The sequence below is a fragment of the Pungitius pungitius genome, chromosome 2 (genome assembly GCF_949316345.1).
Source record: "Pungitius pungitius chromosome 2, fPunPun2.1, whole genome shotgun sequence".
Lineage (NCBI taxonomy): Eukaryota > Metazoa > Chordata > Actinopteri > Perciformes > Gasterosteidae > Pungitius > Pungitius pungitius.
The window spans coordinates 17032409-17056033 of record NC_084901.1 but is presented as its reverse complement, the minus strand read 5'-3'; the positions used below and the strand labels follow the sequence as shown (position 1 = coordinate 17056033).

General features: G+C 45.7%; 2 protein-coding genes across 2 annotated transcripts in view; one reads left to right on the top strand and one right to left on the bottom strand.

The window, feature by feature from the left end:
• Positions 1-640: 640 nt before the first annotated feature.
• On the bottom strand, positions 641-6440 carry slc26a2 (solute carrier family 26 member 2). The gene is made up of 5 exons (XM_037462082.2): positions 5858-6440; positions 4387-4994; positions 4014-4304; positions 3010-3458; positions 641-1731 (listed from the first exon to the last, which is right to left on the bottom strand). The coding sequence occupies exons 2-5, from the start codon at positions 4963-4965 to the stop codon at positions 906-908; spliced, it is 2145 nt and encodes a 714-aa protein (XP_037317979.2). The 5' UTR covers positions 4966-4994; positions 5858-6440; the 3' UTR covers positions 641-905.
• Positions 6441-9913: 3473 nt separating this feature from the next.
• Positions 9914-23625, top strand: part of pde6a (phosphodiesterase 6A, cGMP-specific, rod, alpha) — a 15145-nt gene continuing 1433 nt past the window's right edge. Inside the window, 25 exon segments of the mRNA XM_062558668.1 lie at positions 9914-10279; positions 10373-10422; positions 10930-11263; positions 12238-12379; positions 14789-14941; positions 15583-15672; positions 15791-15931; positions 16522-16596; positions 16939-17003; positions 17139-17205; positions 17687-17734; positions 19974-20123; positions 20513-20656; positions 20741-20806; positions 20886-21032; positions 21412-21430; positions 21433-21518; positions 21645-21672; positions 21675-21707; positions 21710-21752; positions 22196-22283; positions 22539-22639; positions 22784-22832; positions 22834-22892; positions 22987-23050. Of these exon segments, the coding sequence (XP_062414652.1) occupies positions 10935-11263; positions 12238-12379; positions 14789-14941; positions 15583-15672; positions 15791-15931; positions 16522-16596; positions 16939-17003; positions 17139-17205; positions 17687-17734; positions 19974-20123; positions 20513-20656; positions 20741-20806; positions 20886-21032; positions 21412-21430; positions 21433-21518; positions 21645-21672; positions 21675-21707; positions 21710-21752; positions 22196-22283; positions 22539-22639; positions 22784-22832; positions 22834-22892; positions 22987-23050 (2187 nt within the window). The 5' untranslated portion in view covers positions 9914-10279; positions 10373-10422; positions 10930-10934.

Here is a 23625-nt window from a genome sequence, read left to right as displayed (position 1 = left end):
TATTTACCTTTATCGACCGCGCCCCCGGCTACTATCTGAAGCCCGGCCACTAATTGAATCCCGGTCTTTATTTGAGGATTTACGGTATATATTATTCACTGATGAAATAATGGACAAAAGACGAGAAGATAGTTTCTTCTTCAATAAGCTGCTGATTCACTAAAAGGTGAAATTTGTGGAATGAAAACATTCCGTACATTTGTACTCAGGCACTGTGGAGGCATCGCTGAAGAGTATAAACTCACATTTACTATTCCAGCGATCATCCATCGCTGCGTAAACTTCCTCACATGGTTACAATAGAGAGAACGGCATTATGGGCCGCCAGACGCCAAGAGTCCCCGAGTGGGTGGAGCCTGTGATGCATGTTGTTAGACGTGTTTGTTTGAAGGGAGGAAGTATAAAAACAGCAGGGAATCTCGGAAAAAAACTAGTAATACATCATTTGAGTTCACTATTTTCCTTGTTGTCAAATTAAAGAAGTTGAATCAAAAACATAAATATATGTTGCAATACAGTAGATACTGTGAAGAGAAAACTATTTTACTACTAAATTCGATAAACCGTTTTTTTTTTATAGAATAAAGCTTTTGAATTTAGTTGTATCTATATATTAGATAGATATATATGTGTATGTATCTATATATTAGATAGATATATATGTGTATGAATATATATGTATATAAATATACGTTTCCAAAACCTTTGGGTTTAAGAAGAGTGCTATGTTCTTTGGCTTCTTTTCCACAATGATGACGACTTCAGATGCTTTTAAAATAATTCTGAAACCGTGAAATAAATCTTTGCCTTGATGGACTCACTTAAGGATCCACCTCAGCATTGCAAGGCACAAAAGTCCACGTTTCAGCTGCATAGTTGTAAACAGATTTGGATAAACACATCTCTTATTCGCTGCAGTGACCTCCGTTCGGAGCGCCGAGGCTCCGAACGTGGTGGACGGCGTCCGCGATGGTGAAGAACACGATCTGGTTCTCTCCTCCGTTGACGGGGTAGAACCCCCCCCTCTCTAGGGAGTCCAGCACGGAGGCGCTGCACTGAGCCAGAACCACCGTCACCCCGAGTTCTGCGTAATCTTTGCGCACCTCTTTCAGAGCGATCACTCCGGCGGTGTCCAGGAACAACACGGCGCTGCAGTCAATCACCAGGCTGCGGAAGAGGCGGGGCTCACGGCCCAGCACCAAGGTGACGCTTCCTGCGGCCTCCACCTCTTCGTGCTTTTTACCAGCGACCTCCGCCTCTCCCGATTTCTCATTTGGGACTCCGCCAACCTGCTCCCGCTGCTGCGGTTTGCTCTTCTTAAACTTCACCAGCCGGGTCTTCTCCTTCACGGGATCCAGCCCGACTCGCTTGTAGAGAGACTTCCTGAACATGCTCTGGTTGGCGTAGTAGATGGGGGCCCCGAATCCGAAAACGGCCACGTCGGGGTGCGTCCGGAGGCCACGGTACGAGGACGCGTCCTCGTAGTGCTCCCGGGTCGGAGCCCGGCCCAGCTCCAGGACCCGGGCCTGCTGAGTTCGCCCCAGGACGCAGAGGGCAGACACCAGGACGCCCACCAGCAGACCCAGCTCCGTGTTGACCAGCGCCGAGGTCGCCATGGTGATCAGCCAGATGGAGGCGTCGACGCGGTTGACGCGCCACATGGCGGGAACGTGCAGGAACTTCTGCAGAGCTCCGCGGAGGTTAACCAGGATGATGACGGCTAGAACGCACCTGGGCAGGAGAGGGCAGAGGTCAGGACTTCATGGGAGAGAGGGCTGTAAATTATCAAATTATATTTATATCACTATGATAAGCGTCGACCTCTAATGGCCTAAAATTTTTTAAATAAGTCAACGTTTTTTTAAATGATAACACTGGATAAATTAATGAGTACAGGACCGAATCAGCTCATCAAAGCAAAAAGATACAGTGCATCCCGGAAAGTATTCACAGCGCTTCACTTTTTCCACATTTTGTTATGTTACAACCTTATTCCAAAATGGAATGAATTCATTATTTTCCTCAACATTCTACACACAACAACCCATACTGACAAAGTGAAAACTTAAAGTTAAAAATAAAGAACGAAAACATAACATAACGTACATAAGTATTCACAGCCTTTGCTCAATACTTTGTTGAAGCACCTTTGGCAGCAATTACAGCCTCAAGTCTTCTTGGGTATGATTCCACACGCGTGGCGCACCTATTTCTGGGCAGTTTCTCCCATTCCCAATACTTTCCGGATGCACTGTACAACAACAGAAAATACATAATCTGGCCTCAGCACGTGTGGCAACATCGACAAATCCGATGAGCAAAGGGAAAGCTGTCATCTCCCTCCATATTCTGCAGTGGATCCATTCGTGTCATCCGCTTGCGGTTTTGCACTCACACTCACAGCCTCTGCAAAGTCGGCCTTGACCCTCGGCTTTAGGTTATCTGTGTTTGTTCACGTCTATCATCAGAGCCTCTTTTTATGGTGAACAAGATAAGGACAGCAAGCCTGTGGACTCCTGTGAACTTCAAAGAAACTACAAGAAAATGAAACATTTCCACGTCCACCTGTTGACAGGAATAGGCCGTTTTGTAGAATGGGGTCTTTGTCGTTTGTGGCCGGGTACGAGTGCTTTCTTATTGGGCTTCTCCTCAAGGTGCATTTTACAGATTAGAGATTACTGCTCTTACAGAACCGTCTGATTGGAAGGATGACTACAGTTATTAAAGATGATGGTTATTAATTAGGATAAGAGATAAGATTTCGCTCAACTTTATCCCTCCTTTCAACCGTAACAGTAAAAGCCAAAAGGCAGCCCAGACTAAATCGACCAAGTCTGTTCTTACCTTGCACAATAAAATCCCTAGTTTTGGTATTTCACAAATAAAGGAAACTCAATAAAGTAGCTTACGATACCTCAGGCTGCACAACAGTTTAGCACAGGCGTTGCTCTGGGTCAAAAAACCTTCATTGAGAGAAGTTCCAAGAATCTCCTCCTGTGGTACACTTACTTTTGAAGGGAATAAAAAAGCGGTGCGATGACCAGCAGCACCAGCAGCAGGACGAGGGCGCTGATCAGCCCGGAGACCTGGGTCTGGCACCCCGTGGACTCCTTGACCAGCGTCTTGGTCAGCGCGGCGCTGCTGACGAAGCAGCGGAAGAACGACGGCAGGATGTTGCAGAGGCCGATGGCGTACATCTCCTGGTTGGCGTCCACCGCGTAGCCGTGCTTCTTGGCGAACATCTCCGACAGCGAGACGGTGATGGCGAAGCCCACGATGGCGATGGAGAAGGCGTCGACGGCCACGTTTGGGATCAGGGACCACATCGGCAGCTGGGGGGGGAGGAAGCCCGTGGGGATGACGCCGGACACGTCCGACCCAAAGTCCGTGTTGAAGTTTCCGAAGTGAGAGGCCAGCGTTGCGATTATGACCACGAAGAGCTCGAAGGGAATTGGAGCCTTGGTCAGCAAAAAATAAAAATTAACTAATTAATTGCACATTTTGACATATATTAGACTCAATTAATGATTGTTGTTGTTGTTACAATGTTGTGTTTAATGAATGTGCGTTTTGATGAGTATTCACTTTGAAAAAGCATGTATTTTAGACAGTGTTATTGAATTGTTAATGTTATTTTAAAAACACAAAACTACCAGAGTAACGTTAAATGTTTAGATGGATGCAACCTAGCAGCTAGCTTAGCCTAGCAGAGGTTTAAGTGGTCTTTGCTGTAGTTGTGCCTCTGTTTGTTTTTACTTCTAATGCAAGAAGCGACCTTCTTCTTGATGTAACTGACTGCAGCTAGCGGCCGTTTTCGTTTTGGTTTGTAAAACGTACGTTAACTACGTTAAAATATTTTTAAATGCATAGATTAATACGTTTATGTTGACAGCCCTAAAAAATAAGAAACATCAGATTATTCTCACTTCTCAGGTTTAAGTCATCGCTTCCGACACAGGAAGAAGATGCGAACAGAAAACCCGATCGAACCGTAAACCTTTTCCTCGGTTTACCTTTAGCTTGGCTTTGAAGCGATTGTTGAGCTCCTTGACGGGAATCAGCACTGCCAAACACACCAGGCTGGTCACCAGGTCGCAGACGTTGGTGTTCCCCAGGTTGACGAACAAGCTGCGCCAGGTCTTAAACAGGACGAACCAGCCCTGAGGCCTGGGGAGCTTCAGGCCCAGAAGGTATTTGACCTGGGAGGTGAAGATGGTCAGGGAGGCTCCCGTGGCGAAGCCACTGAGGAGGGAGTCCGAGAGGTAGACCGAGACGAAGCCCACCTGGAAGATGCCCATCAGCACCTGAGGGAAAGAGGCAGGCAGGTGCCGCAGTTTAGCGATGCCAGCCACGAGAGAAGAGACGCCTTTGTTCACCCGAGTTTACCTGGTACACGCCGGCAGTGAAGGTAACCGTGGCTCCCACGGTGATGGCGTAGCAGCTCTTGTCACATACCACCGCGGCGGTGCCGTTGCCCAAACCGGCCGGCAGGAGGGCGCTGCCGTTACCGCCGCCGCCGCCGCCTTCCGGGAGGTATCCCGCCAGAGCCAGTTCCCGATCCACAACCTGACCCACAAGCAGGCAGAGCACCCCGAATATCCCCGCCGAGATGTGTCGGGAGGTGCCGAAGATCGCATAGATGATGGAGCTGAAGAAAGACGTGTACAGACCGTATATGGGGTCCTGACTGGCCAACAGGGAGTAGGCGATGGACTGAGGGACCAATAGGATCCCCACGATCAACCCCGACATGGCGTCGCCCAGCAGCCACTCCCGGAGCTGGTAGCGGGGCAGCCATTTCAGGATGGGGACGAAGCCCAGTATTTGGGATTTAGCCTTCTGCGAGGTGCACGAGCAGTGTTTCCTCAGGCGGCTGGACGCGGCGGACCGCCAGCCTCGGGGCGGTTCCTTCTCCACCCGCTCCAGGACGAGAGGCCCCTGCTCCGCCTCGCTGCCGGGAGTCATGATGCAGTCGTTCTCGGAGTTATGGAATGCTGAAAAAAAAAGGACAACAGAGAGTATGGGTGTCAACCCGTCTACTCTTCTAGGTGTTCAAATATTTGACGAAGGAAAGTTTGGAAGCAGTGAAGAGGAGGAGGAGGAGGAGGAGGGCCATTACTCCTTTGTTTTGGCCAAACTGCAAAAGTCTGACAAAAAAAAATGCATATTTCCTGCTATTGATGTTGCCTCATAATACAAATGTGACACTTCCCCTTCCTTCACTCCTAGAATCCAGCTCGTGCTTTTAGTTCCTCGCACAGACCGATCCACCATTACTGATATGCCCCGTGGGAGGAAATAGCCACAACCCTGTATGTATTATGTATGTCTACAGCATTGACAAGTCAAGATCATTGGGGAAAATGACTGGATTTATACTACATTATGAATGGGTGCGAACTTCTGTCCCTTTAACTAAAATGCTGGACACGTAACTGGTGTCGTCGGTCAGGTTTAAAGTTGCACCTCTCTTTATAACATGTTGTTCTCACTGGAATCCCCTCAGAGAACTAACGCGTCATGTAAATACATCACCACTTCTCCATAAACTTTGCTTCAGGCTTAAAGCAACACCGTGAGTGTTGTTTCCTTTAAGTTATGCGTGATGGTTATTCACCAATAACGTTGCTGTGGGGAGACACTTTAAGCTGTGTTTAAGTTGCTCGACCATAATCAGCATATAAGTCCGGTTATGAATGGGACTCATTGTAAATAAGTTGCCAACGTGGACACCGGCTGAAAGGCTGCAAGTGACTAAATATGCATGACGCCGCGCAACAGTTATCGGAACAACAACAACAACACAAACAAACAAACAAACCCAACAACGTGTTGTTTACTGTGTACACTAACTGACCTTACTCTGCTCCGTCGCTGCTTCACCGAGGTAAGTCAGAGTCGCCTTCACTTCGGACCGCCGACTGCCATACAGGCTCGAATTCAATTCAATGACGTCGGGTCCGTGCGTGATGACGTGACATGGAAGTGCGTTCCGCGTCACGTGAAACGGCGGGACCCGCGGAGATCGTCCGCGTGGTGAAAAAGGCGTCACTTCGAAGCTCACCTCGACCATCAAAATCTAAAACGCCGAATTCCTGTTCACCCAAGTAACACGTGTGGGACAGAGAAAACACTGAAATAAGCACACCGTGTTTTAGGAAGCAGTGATGAAGAAATAGGAAGCGGTCCTCCCACCACGTCTTCTCTAATAAGCTAATTTCTCGTTTTGGTGATGGGGTTTCCTGACAGAGTGAGAGCTCCTTTTCATGAGCAGCTCTCTGAAGATTGGCAATATTCACTAACAATATATTCAGTACTCTGTCAGTCTGACGGGGTTTATACAACATAAAATGAATCGAATTGATAATCCGAGAGCGCATAACGTCAGCCAATCCAAAATCGGGGTTTGTAACCAATTAGAAGCAGAGATACGACGGTGACTGGGCCCGCCCCTTTACTGTCAAAAAGAACAACGACAGCGAGCAGAAAACTTCTCGAGCGAGTAGATTCTGTTGAATTAACAGTGGCGGCTGGTGATGGAAAAAGTAGGGGGGGCTGAGGGAGATTTCTGCTGTTTATTTATTACATTAACACCAAAGTAACGATTTAAAAACAAATAGCATCTAATGTAATTATTAAACTATGAATTTAGAATGTCCTTGTAGATTTCAAATATTGTTCTTTCAAAGACACCCAGTGAACATTTTTTGGTTGAAAAGACGTTGAATAGACGTCTATGCCCGACGTTGAAAAGACGTTGCAAAATGGTTTAAAAGTGAAAGTTGTTTCAACGTCTATTCGTAGACGTTGAAAAGACGTCTATATTTAGACCACATATCAACGTCATTTTTAATACGGTAAAATGTCGTCCTCTACTTTGTGCTATAGCATTATTTTATAGGTTCTAAAAAGAAATTATGTCCACATTTGTACGTTTACCACCGATATTAAAAATCAGGTTGAAAACGGGTCTAAACATAGACGTCTTTTCAACGTCTACGAATAGACGTTGAAACAACTTTCACTTTTAAACCAATATTCAACGTCTTTTCAACGTCGGGCCATAGACGTCTTTTAAACGTCTTTTCAACGGCAAAATTGCTCGCTGAAAAAGTACAAGTTACACACAATCAACTGTTGACAGTTGTCAATCATGTCAACAGCCCTTAACAAGGACAACACAATTTGATTAATTTGTATTTATTCATATCAATATAACAACACTTTTCCTATACAAAACAGAATACAAAAATAAATTATATTTTGTAAAAAATAAACTATGAAATTATAAGTGGAGCAACAACATGAACCAGTTAGTTTAGAATTTTGTGTTTGTAAACCATTTTTCTGAATCATTGGCACTTCATTTTCAGATTCTGTAACAAGATCTGGCTCCGAGTCACTTGAATCCGGATCGTATACCTGAAATCAGCTCCGTCTCCCTCATCGTCACTTCAATGATTCAGAATGCACAGAACACCCCTCAGTTGCAGATGCCTCTAGTCAACAAGTTAATTCAATTCATTTTATTTTGTTCAACCCAAAATGAAAAATAAACCTGAGGGAGCTTTACAGTCTAAACATGCAGCATCCTGTCCCAAAACCATCACATCGGCACAGATAAAACTCCCTTCAACTGGACAACACTTAAGGGTGAACAGTGGAGGAGTAAATATGTACAGAAAGAACAACTTAAAGATGTACAGTACGTTCAATTCCTGCAACAGAAATTATTCAAATATTCAGAGTAGTACACCAGGTGTAAGGCAGGACAACTGCAGGGACAAACTCCATCAGATGTAACCTCCATCCACAGGAACCTGTGAGGAGGGATGAACAAAGACTTTAGGGAAACGTGTGTAATTTGGGTTTATAATGACACTAATAAAAAAAGTTTAATAATGATAACAGCAGGAGGTGTTTGAGAACCCTTATTTATAGATTGTTTACTTATGACATTATAAACAATTTATGGCATTTCTGGAGTAACATTTCCAGGTATATTATACAGTACCATACTTTACAATGTTGCTTTAAGCATGCAGTAACTTACGATGTGTTGGCTAGCTTGTTTACAGGCCACAACTTGTTGAATTCACCTGCAATCTGTGTTTAGGCCGCGTTGCTTTAAAAACGTGTATTTTCTACATGAAATGGGAACGGCAATAATATGATATGGGTACAGCAACAACCTAACGCATAAGCAACACCAAACACACGGAAAATACTCTATGAGGTTTACTTTTGGTCCAGTTCATGTTGAACGCTAGCAAGCTCCGAGCTAGCATGCTAACTAGCAAACGATAGCGCTAACGCTAACTAGCTTACCAAAACAACAGTCTTTCCCGTATCGAGTGGGCAGCAGTAAAATAACTGGTTATAGTTCCAGGTGTGCTTCATTCAAACACTCACGTACTTACAGAGTATTGGGGCCGGTAGCCGTGGTTGTATCAGCCCGTTCACGTCGCTCTGCTCCCGGACACACTTCCCCTCGCGCTGCACCCGATGGAAGCTCTGCAAGCGTCTAAGAACTTGCGCATGCGCGTTACAGATGTGATCAGAGTTACGTGTTTACAACTAATGTTTGAAACGGCCCGCATTAATTTGTCCTTAAAGCATATTGTTACGCCTCCTCTCCCGAGCCGGGGTGGCGGCGTAACAGACACACACTCTGTATTTCCATATTCATGACGTTTTAAGAAAAATCTTAAATGCGTTGAAATCACGTCTTTGCGTAGACCAAATTTGGCCGACCAGTTCATTCATTATTATGATAATCGTAATGATATTATCGTCTCTCTTTCAACCTTACGTTACCACATGACACATACTCGAGAAATTTACCCTTTTCTAGCACTTTGAAGTTTCACGCACTTTTTCGCCGGTTGAAAAGACGTTGAAATGAGGTCTTAGACGTTCAGACCTCATTTCAACCCGATTTCAACCATATTTCAACGTTGAAATAACGTCTTGTGCTCACTGGGCAAGGTCATACCAAGTCATACACATCATATTAGGAAACCAAGTCATACCAGGCTCGATCGGTCGCTGCAGTTTTAAAAAGCAAACAAGGGAAGCAAAACAGCGAGTTAGTTACTCCACAGCCGGTTAGCCACGGCTTCCTAGTGTACCATGTCCGCGAAAAGCCTCTAGTGTACGACGCTTCCTTGTCTTTCACCTGCTGTCTGATGTTAATTTGTGGCTGGTCCGGTCCCATTTCTTTTATTTTTTGTTTTTCAGCCAGTGGTCTTCTTTCAAACGGAGTTTGAAGAAGAGATTGCACGGTTTCTTTCTCATGTGACGCCGGCGCCATTGTCAACTCGAATCTCACTGCCGCGTGACCACACAAAACTCATGTTATTCTCCGATGGGCGCAGAGGCAAAGCGCCCATCGGAGAATTATTACTGCGCGTCACTGATTGGTTGAATTGATCATATTTAGTGACGTGTTATAGCATATCAGAGCTCCATTGGTTAGATAGTGAGGGCGCTCTTTCTCGGCGCCCCGAGCATAAAACTACCATAGACTGTAAAAAGAAAACTACACATTTATGATGTTATGCGGCACATGATGAAGCTGGCAAACAAAAAGACCCCCCCCCACCCCCTCTCCCTCATTCTAGTGTGAAAAACACGTACAGAAGAAAGTCATGTTTTTTTTTTCAAACTTTATTTTTTTTATTTTTTATTTTTTTTTACTTGGTAGGAGGGGCGGCGCCCCAGCGCCCATAATAGATCAGCCGCCCCTGTGAATTAATTAAGTTGAATTAATATTGCTAATATGCAGTTATACAGTAGTAGTAGTAGTAGTTTTTTAGGCCCTGCTTCTTGGTCTACCTCTATTTGCCAAATATTATAATAATATTATATAAATATTATAAATCAAAATCAACATTTCATCCATGCTTTATGTGGTGCTTCACTGTGGTTTAACAACTAATGTGTGTCGCTTTCATGATGAGCTGCTTTTATTTGCATAGAGATGCGTAGCAAAGAAACTGCAGTATTGCATGATTTTTTTATTTCAAATTGATTTGCATTCAAACTCTCTTTTATGGACCTTTCTTAGTTTAAAAACTGTACGACTATATCCATGTTGCTAGAACTACAACCATCTTTAAATGATTGTGGGTCGGTAGGCCTATACATGAATAAATATTTGGCCAATTAATTAATACTCCATAGTTTCATACATGCAATCAGAACTCGTTGTCATAAGTATCAGTGTCTTGTAGTGAGAGGGAAAAGGACCCCCGGATGTGTCCTTAAACACAACACGGTAATCGCAGCGTTGTAATTGGATGCAGGCTTACTTCCACACATGACCATTTAAAACCGCCTCAGTAATCCCCTTTCTTTACTTGGTTTGCAGGACAGAGGGATTACACACTTTGCTGGAGACAATACAAGGACTTTTAACAGGTAGGAACGTTTACATTTGGTAGAATAACCCCTAATCCCAACCGAGCCTCACATTTACACCCCAAATGAAACCATGTGATGAAGGCTGGAATGTTTTGGCTAAAAATATATATTTTCAATTTTATGTAATTTTCCTCTAACACAATTGTGAATATTTTTGAAGATGAATGGCAGAGGCACTTGTGAAGGGCTTAAACTGCTCATTCTGCCACGTCTGCTTGTTGGAGGGATGACTTGCAGGGACAGAATTATCCTGCAGCTCGTTGGCACCTTTTAGCTCAGTGGTGTGGTTTCAAGCTCTCGGAGCTTTAATCCACCAGAAAGTCTGTGCAGGAAGTCAGTGAGATGTTCCCAGGTGTCAGAAGTCACATGTCACACCAGCGGCTTGAGACGGATGCTGAAAGGAGAGCGATCATTGGACCGGGTGTAGTTCGGTCCCCTGTGGAACGAGGGACGTTGTCCTGGCCGGCCCCCCTTCCCTTACTCCCACCTGTTCCCACTCACCAGCAGCCATGGTGGACGCGGCGGCAGCGGAGCGGTTCCTGGACGCCAACCCGCAGTTCGCCAAGCAGTACTACGACGCCAACTTCCGGCCCAAGGTGGTCTCGGACCTGCTTGACAGCAACCGGAAGGTGGCGATGGACATCAGCGAGTTCCACGACCTGACGGCGGTGGAGGAGAGCGAGGTCCTCTTCGACCTGATGCGGGACATCCAGGACAACCTGCAGATGGAGAAGTCCGTCTTCAACCTCATGAGGCACCTCAGCTTCATGATGAGGGCCGACCGCATGAGCCTCTTCATGTACCGGCAGAGGAACGGCGTGGCCGAGCTGGCCACCAGGTGACCCCGGGATTCTTTAACAACTCAAATGAGACTTATAGTGGTGGAGATGTGTTTGACAATAAGTCAAAATAGGCTAGGTCCAAAAATGATGACGATAGATAATTCTTTAAACAAGTTTCAATATGTTGTCATCAACAAAAAATATTAGGCCCAAAAAATGTTTTGATCAAAAGGTCGACAAAATAAAAGGGTTGAAAAAACATTTCACATGTCAGGTGAAAAATGGCGCGAAAAAATCCAAATATGTTAGGTAAAAAAGAAATTTTAAGTGAAAAAGTATAAATATGTTTGGTGAGAAAAAAAGCATGTAAACTAAAGTAAAAAGGTCGATAAATTATTTTGAAAAAAAACTCTAAACATATTACCTCAAAGGATATTTCTTTTAAAAAGTCAAAAGATGTTAAGTAAAAAAAAAGTTAAAAAAAATATTAGGTTGAAAGATGACAAATTTTGTTATGTAAAAAACAATTATGGAAAAGTATAGAAATATTCAAGCAGTACTAAAGTAAGTAAGTTTTAACGACACTTTCTCACAATAGGATCTTTGGAAATTTGTAAAATCCCGTTGTGCGAATAGATGAACTTCACACATGTTCACAATTGTTCACAATTTGTTGCACAGTTGGAGCTTGGGGCACTAAAAATAGAGCCTAATAAAAGTCAGAGTTTATTTTTCAAGTTGGAGACTTGGGTCGTCAGAGTTTAGTACATTGACCCCGCAGACCTCCTACTGTTCCGCTCACACCTGGAGAGGACGCAGTCCTGCACGTGGCGTCACGTTTCCATGGCGATCTTCAGGGAGCCACATTGGAGGAACCCACTGTTTTTTCACATTGGCACACTCTCACATTTCGGAGGCTTAATCGCAGAAGGGAACGTCTTGTTGCTCTTGCAGGGCCACGCCATGCTCTGCGATAACCTGACACGATGTAATGTGTAATCACCCCCCCCCCCCTCCCTCCCTCTCCCAGGTTATTTAATGTCAACAAGGATTCCCAGTTCGATGACTGCCTGGTGCCGCCTGACAGCGAGATCGTGTACCCGCTGGATATGGGCATCGTGGGCCACGTGGCCTCCACCAAGAAGATGGTCAACATCGCCGATGTGTCGGAGGTGAATCCACGCCGTTATTGTTTCTGGGTTTTCGTGTCGAGGTCGGCATGGGAGCGTAGTTTCCGTATTCGTACACATAACCTTCCCTGTGTTTACATTTCACTGGCATTTGAACAGCGAGGATGTGAACACCACGTAACGTCCTGGAGGAAAACTGTGCTACAACGACGCTGCGGATGAAGAACACAACCTGCTTCCTTTCATAACCTTCTCTCTCTGCACCATTTCCACTCGGTCCCCATGAAGGACACAGTAGTTTCACTATTTACTTCAATTTCAAACTCCTCTCTCAGTCCCGACAGACTAAAGAATTTCACCTTGAGACTTTCACAAAATCGATCTGATCACCAAAAAAAATAACATTCCTCCGTGTCGAAACATTAACACATTTTAAAAAATGATTCTTTGTTCAGTAAACGTTCAGTTTGACCACCAGATGGCGCCTCGAGACCACAGTGCCCCCCCCCCCCCCCCCCCCGCCCCCCCAGACTAATTCCCACCAGCCAGAGCCGGCTCCACCTCATCAGAGACAATACCTTTGACATTTGTAAGTGGCTGGTGAGTTTATTCCCACGTACACTTCAGGTTCACATGGGGGCTCGCTGACTTCTCGTCCCCCCCCCCCTCCCCGCACCGACTGCTATTGTGACATTTACACTTAATAAGGCAGCCCCCCCACATCCCCCCCGCCCCCGCCCCCTGCATGATTGATGGATTACAGGCCGTCCTCTGCACCGCTTCATGGAAGATTAGAAAGTTCGGCTGCTGATGGACGGGCGAGACAGATCCCCCCCCCCCCCCCCTCCCCCCACCCCCACCCCCACTCCGTCCATCACGCCACTGGAACTGTGGCAACTGGAATGACCACGAGTTTCTCAGAGGAGCAGTTAATGATTGCACAGGGGGGGGGGGGCATTATGATGCTCCTCTGAGAGAGACGCAGAGAGGGTTCCCGTCCCAGTCCAATCCAGTCCACCAGTCAGGATCCTCGTAGGTGGAGACGCTGGGGGGGTGGGGGGGGGATTTTGTGTCACTGGGATTATGGAGTGAGTCACAGCTGCCCTCATTCCTCCCCGGTCCTCCACCCCCCCTTCAAAGTCTGTTTAATAATCACACATGTTGTTGTGTGAGGGGCGGCAACTCGAGAGGTGAGGGTGTGAGGAGCAAGGTGGGGTTAGAGGGGAGAGGAGGAGGGGGGGACTATAGACGAAGGCCCGTTAATCTGTCCTGAATTAGAGCGATCCCAGATTACTCTCAGAGGTCGAGCTGACTCTGAGCCATTTTTACCGACTCAGCACTACACCTTTAATCTATTCTGCTGCCTTGGTAGTGAATTCACTTTTTGGGGGGGAATCCCCATGACGATAGAGAGATGCTACAGGTGGAATAGGGTACAAAAACAAGATATCAGATTAAAAGGTGTATATCTACAAATGCCCACTTCATTTAACTAAGTCTGGACTGCAGTCAGCCGGGCTTCCACACCTCATCCACCGGATGTATTCTGCCCTCTAGCTTCTAACATGAAGGACCATCCTCAGGGTTTAATGAAGTTCTTCTTTACTGTACAACATGTTGTTGTTCACTATAAACCGACGTTTTTTTTTACATTTCATATTTATTTTCATTTATTGTAGTATTTGGCGGCATCTAGCGGCCGGCATGCAGTTTGCGGCCAACTGAAACAGTAAATATTAACTGCTCATTCTCAAGTAACAACGACAAGACTTCTGGGGGGTCACAAATAAACTAAAACATTCGGGCCATTAGACCCAAACACACTATGGATTTAACAAATAGCAAATAGCCTCGATAAATGTTACAGGTCTAATGAGGGACTGGAGGGTTTACACATTACATTACACATTTTTGAGCTATGCAGAAAAACAAAAAAACATATCTACAAACACGACTAAACAAATATTCTATTTTGGAAGTTTTTCGATATCAAAATACAAATTGTGTTTAGATGAAACTTCTAAAGTGTAGATCCGCTGTGGAGAGGTGGAGGCAAAGCTTCATCTGAGGATAACAAGCAGGATGAAGACTTCTCTGGTCTTTGAGGGGTGAAAGGTCGCCCAATAACAAGCTGTCAAACTGCTGGAACAGGTTTATTTGTAAGCTCTGGAAGGCTGCAGCTTCTGCGTAATGCAGATCCAGTTTGTCTCGTAATGATTTTACTTCCTGGAGCAAAGCTGCCCTTCAGGTTCGATCCCTTCGAAGAGGGAAGCAGACGACCTTGGATGCCAATAAAAATGGGATGATGGTTCACTAATTGAGCTCAAAGCGGAGGATGAAGTGGAAGGATGGAAAAATAAAAACGGACACTGGGCAAATCCGTTGAGAGGTGATTTGGCAAACAGCAGGCAATGAGATCCAATGAAACACTCCCTCTCTCTCTCTGCACAGAGCGCTCACTACAGTGAATTTGTGGACGAGCTGACGGAGTACAAGACCAAGAGCGTCCTCGCCATCCCCATCATGAACGGTAAGGACATGGTGGCCGTGATGATGGCGCTCAACAAGCTGGACGGGCCGCGCTTCACCGCCAAGGACGAGGAGGTAACACCCCCCTTCAGTGAGGGTCACAGCTTCATACACTTCACCAAGGGCCTCAAAAACAGAATCGGGTGTGAAAGAAAGGTCACAAACAACGAAACACAAACTTCACAATAATCCTTCATGAATCCACGATAAATCCTGCTATTTATACACACATACTGTATATATATATATATATATATGTGTGTATAAAGAAATCTGAATTATAACTTAATTATAACTGGAAATATTGGATAATAATTTTGACTCCTGAGCACTGAACTGTCATAACTTTTATTCATGTTTCTATATAAATGATTTAGTCACAACTGTGCATTTGATGTATTAATGGATTCATTTTAAAGAAACAGAACTTTTCCTCCTGCGTCTTCAGATTTTATTATTGTACTTATTATCCTGTATTATTGAATTGTATGTATTAATGAACCGATCACATTTTCCTTTATTGATATTGCTATAATGCTACTTTTGGCAGCTATTGGAGCACTAGCTCCTTGCTTTGGAAAAGAGTCATAACGCTCTGTCACTCCGTGGTCTAACTTTCCAGCAGTATTTATGGTTTATTGTCACCCGTCCGACGCGGCACTTTGACAGTCGCCATTCGAGCCGTCACAACTGAGGAACGTGCCGTTTCCTTCCAGACCCTCAACAAGTACCTCAACTTCGGCAACCTGATCCTGAGGGTTTTCCACCTGAGCTACCTGCACAACTGTGAGACCAGGAAGGGACAGGTGAGCCATGCCGCTCAGGGAGGGGGGGGGTCCCGGCTGGGAAAGGGGCGCGCCCCTCCCTTCCCCCCCCCCCCCCCCCCCCCCCCGAGCTCACCAGCTGCCGCTGTGTGTCGTCCAGGTGCTGCTGTGGTCGGCCAGCAAGGTGTTCGAGGAGCTGACGGACATAGAGAGGCAGTTCCACAAGGCCCTGTACACGGTGCGCGCTTTCCTCAACTGTGACCGCTACTCCGTGGGGCTGCTGGACATGACCAAGACCAAGGTGGGTTACCGCGGATACGCACCCCAAGGGTCAAGGACACCATGGGACCAATCGGTGTCCATGCTGCTCTGTTTAATCAAAGGAGCAATCAAAAAGCCAATTGTAAGGAAGAGGTCACCTATTTATTTTTTGAATCAACAGTATTACAAGCTCACGCCTCTCTTTGGTGAAAGGTCAAATAAATGAAGCTCGACCCGGGAGCAATAATCCACATTTCGTTGGTTTTGAATAACCTCCCCGCTGGGTTCGTGCCGCTCTCATCCCGGTTTGGTAGGGATGAGATCTGCTTCCGTTTGTTTCCCCCTCTTTGCAGAGCCTCCTCTGGTGGATCTCTTTTCCAAATCTGCACCAGTCTTCTTTTTGCTTCAGTCCCCCTCGTGTCAAAGACTTAAAAAAAAAAAAACAGGAACCATCAGAACCAGGAGCTCCGCAGTGGAGCCTCAGAGGCCGACGCGGAGGTGAAAAATTCAGGCCCAATGTTGCCGTCGGATGAGCCTCCAGTTTACAGGAAGTGCATCTAAATAATGAAACGGCTGCCATGACGCCCCCTCTTAAGTCTTCTGGGTCTCTCTCTCTCTCTCTCTCTGTAGGAGTTCTTTGACCTGTGGCCAGTCCTTATGGGAGAAGTTCCACCGTATGATGGACCCAAAACTCCCGATGGAAGGGTGAGGAATTATTAAACACTGCTTCTGCTCACGCAAGGACCAGTGCAGGAAGTTGGGCGTTTTCCTCACGATGGTAGCAATCTGTCAATCCCAGTAAGCCCCGCCCTAAAGCATTCCCTGCTACAGTTTACTGAGCTTCTGGAACTTATGTGGCCTGTTTTAAAGACCAATATTAAGGTCCACTGACTGGCTTTTGTTGAGCTTTTCAAACCAGCAGGTGGAGTTTTCACAAACATATTTGTATTTAACACTTTAGCAAACGTGAGTGAGTTGTTATCTCTTCATAAAGTGTTTCTTTTCCCCTGAATCGTCTCTAATCGTGACGTCGTTTGTCAACTCAAGGAAATTATCTTCTACAAGCTGATCGACTACATCCTGCACGGAAAGGAGGACATCAAAGTCATTCCGTAAGTCTCAGCCGAGCTCGAGGTCATCGACTCCCCCAGCGTAAACTTCAAAGTTGTGAATGCAGCATTATTTATTTAAGCCCACGAGGGCTTTTCGCCTCGCGGCTAAAGACGAGTGTGGCGTTCCTCCCCCAGGAACCCTCCGGCGGATCACTGGGTCCTGGTCAGCGGCCTCCCGACCTACGTGGCGGAGACGGGGCTGGTCAGTCTGCACAGCTCCTCTTCCTCTCACGCAGTTTGAAACGGCTGTGGTGGTTCTCACAGATTCCTATTGAAATAATGCGTCCTCTCCCTGCAGTGTGTGTTACATGTTGTAAATTACCAGCTTTTTATATCCGGATTATCCGTAAAATGTCAACAATGATTAATTAAATTGACTCTTGGAGGCACTTAATGACTTATACAGATGTTCAATCTCTAAAGCGTCCTTCATTCACTGAGATTGCCTTTGGTGTATTAACGGACGTTATAGGATGAGGATTATGTTTATTATATCCATTCAGTTCATATCTTTACCTCATCACCTCAAACCGACTTACAGGGATCAAATATCCACAAAGTCCAGCTTTATTTGAGTGATTTAACAGCAGGGCGCCACTAGGCCTCAATTACTCCTTCTTTCAATCACGCGTTTGTCCGTCCGCCCCGCAACTCTCATCACTGTCATCTGCTCTTTTCCATAGATTTGTAACATAATGAATGCCGGTCAGGATGACTTCTTCAAGTTCCAGGTAAGAAAGCTGAACGCTTCCTTTTTTTTCTTTCTTTCTGGGAAAACGCTGACTAAGAGCCCAAGAGCGAAAAAAAACAATGTACAATATTACTGATAAATAACATGATAAGACACTAATACTGAGTTTCCATCGTGCCTGAAGGCTCTTTGTGTTTAACATCAATGATCACGAGGTAAAGGACCTTCAGGGTTTCCTTCCAGGAGGAACGTTAAAGCAGAACTTCAGCTCTCGGACATATTGGGTCATCGCACAACACGGGCGCCCGGTCGTGTGTTACGCAACAGCCAGACGCAGCTCAACCCTCACTGGCGTCCAGACCAGGAAGGGAATATGTTGTGAATCTGGCCAATTCAGTAGAAAACAACACATTGATTCAAGTTGTTTTTATGTCAAATTGACACACATTCCCCCCTTTTTTTCTTTTTTTAACCTACAATGGATGTAAAGGTGAAACTCCAAAAATTAGAATATCGTGCAAAAGGTGAAACTAATATATTATATGGACTTATTACATGCAAGTGAGATATTTCAAGCCTTTATTTGATATAATTTTGATGATTATGGCTACATAATATATAAAACATACTAATATATTAGTTTCACCTTTTAAGTTGAATTACTGAAAGTAATGAGCTTTTGCACGATATTCAAATTTTTCGAATTTCACCTGTAAATGGATTTTTACACATTTTGATTAATATGCATGTAAACAAAAATGTCCAATGATCAGCTGTCATTCACTTGGCAGACACTGTTTGTTATGACACTTATCGATCCCAGCATCACGTCCACTGCTCCATGTGCATTAGTTGTTGCTGCCAGAGCAATTTCCCTCATTACGATTGATCCGATTCATATGTAAAGTATTTAATGACATTAGAATGTCACAATCAGATTCCATTATTTGCAATACAAACATGAGCCTGAACTCCTCAGTGATGGGAATGAAACTGACTAGAGGGCACATGTTAAAATGCTTAATTTAAGAAGTCATTTAGCTGCACACTGGGCCCTGATGAACCACCAGGGAGCGATTCCGCCTCACAGTTCTCTCTGAACGCTCTGCTCTCGTTAGTGACAATCACTTTTTTCTGAAGGCGGTATTTATCTTTATTGTGCTGTGTGTCTGCCATCAAATCCTGCACCGCCGATAACAACCAGTGTTAAAAACAAGCCTCCCTCACGTCTCGCAAAAATCTTGATCTGTTTTGACTTTTCACCAGAAAAGGTTTATTTATTTCTGGCTGCTGCTTTGCACTCTGGTCTACGTACACAAACTACGCCGCATACCAGATATACGTGCTCAGTGTCACGGTTTGAAGTAAAGAAAGAAGTCAGAGCAGCGTCACCATTTTATAACCATTGGACGCCTGTCAAGCCGCATCTTTGGTTCGGTTAATGACGGATGCCTTTGTGTTATTTAGTTCCCTTCCCAGTGCGGACCTACTCAAAGCCTGCTGGGTTATTGTGTCGAATGGACTCTGTGCGTTCTGCACGGTGCAAAATGGTCCTCCTGAAAGGAGGCAACACATCTGAGTCACACACTGCTATTTTTAGTTCTTTAGTTCTCCACTTTTCCTTCTTTTCTGATTTTGACGGTCTTTTGAAGTGCAGTTTTCCGCGCGGATGGTCGCAGCTACTTTTTTGTGACTTTCTGCAATTCTCACAGTAGCAAAGTCATCCTTTGGGGGGGGGGGGGGGGGCCTTGAGTGTGACGCCTGTGGTTTAAGTGTATGCTATATTTAGCTTATTTTCACTTAGCCTGGTGTCTGGTGGGGAGCTGAAGCTGCTGTCGGTGCTCTCTGCAAAGTAACAAGACTCCTTTGACGTTTGTACCTCGTTAACAATTAACAGTAAAGTCAACCTTCCCTTTTTTTAAGCTGCGCATTCTTTTCAGCGAGGGGTGAAATTTGGATTTCATTCCGCTGTTTTTGACTCTTCAGCGATATTCCAAGACACCAAACAAGTGCTGCTGCAGTGTGTTCATATTTTAGGAGCAGTGAGCAGGTGAATTATTGATTCCATCTCATATTTCCTCTGGACGTAGAAGGTCATATTTCATTTCTGTGGGGTTCCTGCTTTCTTTATTGCAAAGATAAAGTGATTCATAGTAAAGAAAAAAAAAACCTATTATACTGCCTCAACGTATAAAAGATAGTATGCTCTTATTGATAGACCTTGCATGTTGAAGTGTGTGTGCGTGTGTGTGTGTGTGTGTGTGTGTGTGTGTGTGTAGAAAGAGCCTCTGGATGACTCCGGATGGACCATTAAGAACGTCCTGTCGATGCCAATCGTCAACAAGAAGGAGGAGATAGTGGGCGTGGCCACGTTCTATAACAGGAAGGATGGGAAACCCTTTGATGAAATGGACGAAACTCTGATGGAGGTTTGTGTGTTTGTGTGTGTGCGTGTGTGTGTGGCAGCACTGACTCATTGCTTTATAAATACACACAAGCCATTCAGAGCGTCTGCATTATTTATCATTGGGCCTGGAGGCTTTTTACTGAATTATTTTTTTCTTCTTCCTGGTTGCCGAGAATTCGGGGAAAAAAACACACAACATGACAGTTTGGTCCTCAACTGTTCCTTAAGTTCAGTCTTTTTCTGGACAAGTCTCATTGTGACATTTGGACATCATTTATCATTCATTAATAACTAAGATCACCTGTTGCTTATAGGTGTAATTGTGCACATTATGATTCTTCATACAAACCATGTAATCAACATATACAATAGAATGAAGTAATACACAGCGCCCCCCCCTGTCGTATCCAGTCTCTGACCCAGTTCCTGGGCTGGTCGGTGCTGAACACCGACACCTACGACAAGATGAACAAGCTGGAGAACAGGAAGGACATCTTCCAGGACATGGTGATGTACCACGTCAAGTGCCGGAAGGATGAAATCCAGCACGTCCTGGTTAGTGAGGTCGACGCGAGGCACCGGGTTTTTTTTTAGGGGGTCGGTCCGAAATCAGACATGATGCTGTGTGTTTCTCCCCAGAACACCAGGGAGAGGTGGGGGAAGGAGCCGGATGAGTGCGAGGAGGAGGAGCTCCAAGAGATTCTGGTAAACAACAACAACAACAAACAAATGTCCAGTTTGTGTTTTGGGGAAACAAACATTAACGCTGGGTGTCGGTCCGCAGTCCGAGGTCCTGCCGGACTCCAAGAAGTGTGAGCTCTTCGAGTTCCACTTCTACGACTTCCACCACAGCGAGCTGGAGCTGGTCAAGTGCGGCATCAAGATGTACTACGAACTGAAAGTGGTGGACAAGTTCCACATCCCCAGAGAGGTGGGCCTGGCAGGTTTCGGGTGGTCGACTAGTTCACGAAAGGCTTCCATGGCAAACATCTGGATAGCCAGACAGGAGTTGAGGCTTCGAAGGCTTCATTCTCTGTGCTGGTGTTTGAGTTCCTGAATGCTGGGCCAGCTCTTTTTAAATAATTATTACGGTTCTTGGCGTGTGAATGAATCTGCACATTATGTTCTAATAGTAGGTCAAGTTAGAATATTAGTACAGTATTAGTCTCCAGCGGCATCTTATGGATCCGAAAAAAACAAAAGCCGAAAGCCAATCAGCATTCAAAGGAAACTCCTTTCCCCCCGAACAATCCCATTCTTTACATTTAGTGGAGTAGATGAGTTAAAAGCAGGAGACTGTGTGCCTGCAGACCCTGGTGAGGTTCATCTACTCCTCAGCAAAGGCTACAGGAGGATCACCTACCACAACTGGAGACACGGGTTCAACGTGGGACAGACCATGTTCACCCTGCTGATGGTGAGACGTTCACATCACCTCTGTAGCTCCTGCACCTCCACCTCCTCCTCGCTCTGACTCAAAATGACGAACGCACCCCCCCCCCCCCCCCCCCCCCCCCCCACCGCTCTGCCCCTGTGATCTCAGACGGGGGATCTGAGGCGTTACTACACGGACTGGAGTGCATGGCCATGGTGACCGCCGGCCTGTGCACGACATCGACCACCGCGGAACCAACAACCTGTACCAGATGAAGTAAGGGGGAGGACGTGAGGGCGGGTCCTGACGCAGTAACTTGTGACCTTGAATAAAGAGGCTCCATAAGTACAAGTACAAGCAGCCGGGCTTGTTTTTTCTAGAATGAGGTCAAAAGTAACAGTGGTTTTGATCATCACACGACCTGATTTCTTTCTCTCATTTTGTAAATCCTTCGGTTCTCGGTGAGACCGTTCAATCGACTCAAGGTAACAGGAGCCTCTCCTACGCTCTCTACGCCACACACACACACACATATTGAGCTCATATTGACCAGATACACCTCCAGCTGCTCTGCTCCACCTGCTGATGGATGAGCTAATGAGAGCCGCCATTAGCCGCGGACACAGCAGGCCGGGCCCACCCTGAGTTTAACGTGCATGATTTATCGCGTTATGACCTTCCCACTGAGTGTGTGTGTGTGTGTTCACGTCTGTTTACAGGTCTGGTAATCCGCTGGCGAAGCTTCATGGATCCTCCATCTTGGAAAGACACCATCTGGAGTTTGGGAAGACTCTGCTGAGAGATGAAGTATTTTACAAACAAACACACACATTCATTCAATTTCTGATTCAATGAATCAGCGGTTGTGAAACTGCGTGAACTGCGTTGCTGAGGCAGGCGAGGTTCATCATCTATTCTCCCACAGGCCGACCAATGTGTTTCCAAGCGGAATGTTTAGTTCGACAAAAACATGTTGTGAATTTCTGAGATATCACTTCTACCTTTACTCTGCATCCTTGCTGTGCTCTTGACTTTTAGTTCCTTCCTTGGTTTTTTCTTCAGGCGTTGAACATCTATCAGAACCTGAACCGCCGGCAGCACGACACCGTCATCCACCTCATGGACATCGCCATCATCGCCACGGACCTGGCCCTCTACTTTAAGTGAGTGCAGAGGCACCACAGTGGGCCCTCGGCTCTGTCTGCTCCACGTTCCACCTGCACACACCCAATATTTCATGTGGTTCAGAGAACGGTGACGCGTTGATACATGAGATGAACACCTGACTAGATCTTCTCTCTGTGCAGGAAGAGGACGATGTTCCAGAAGATCGTGGACCAGTCCAAGACCTACGAGGAACTGGAACGAATGGACCAAGTACATGATGCTGGAGACCACGCGCAAGGAGATCGTCATGTAGGGATCACACACACACACACACACACACATGCGCGCACACGTGTGTGCCGACAGAGACACGCGGAAGTCAGCCATGTGTTGTGTAATTTAGGGCCATGATGATGACGGCTTGTGACCTGTCTGCCATCGCCAAACCATGGGAGATCCAGAGCAAGGTACTAACACACACACACACACACGTGTGCGATCTCCACTCAAGGTCCTTGTGGTACTTTGCGGTGTGGAGAGGCGCAGCGAGAGGGGAAGCGATGATAAGGCAGACGGAGGATGACACTGTCAGCGCTGTCATTTCTCTCAGTAGTGATTCCTGACGGCCTCGTGCATCAAAAGCTGCTTTTCAGACCCCCCCCCCCCCCCCTTCATTTCAGTATCGAGCCTGCACACACACACACACACACACATACACAGTCGCGTTTATTAAAATATTTATTTGTCTGCAATTGACTGTGAACATCTGCTCTTTATCCGTAACAGATTCTCATTTTTATACACAAACACGAGATGAAAACTCGGAGCATAAAACCATGAAAAAAACACAGATGGTCATTTAAAGCCCAGTTGAGAAGTGTTAAAAGCAAATAAATTGGATGAAAATGTGATGTTATTTTTTGTCCAATTTTCCTCCAAACCCCCCCAAACCTACTAAAATAACAAAAGGCCTTCGACGGGGTCCAAAGCGGAGACATGGCTTCGCTTCAGAGAGTCACAGCTGCTCGTAATCCGTCTCATT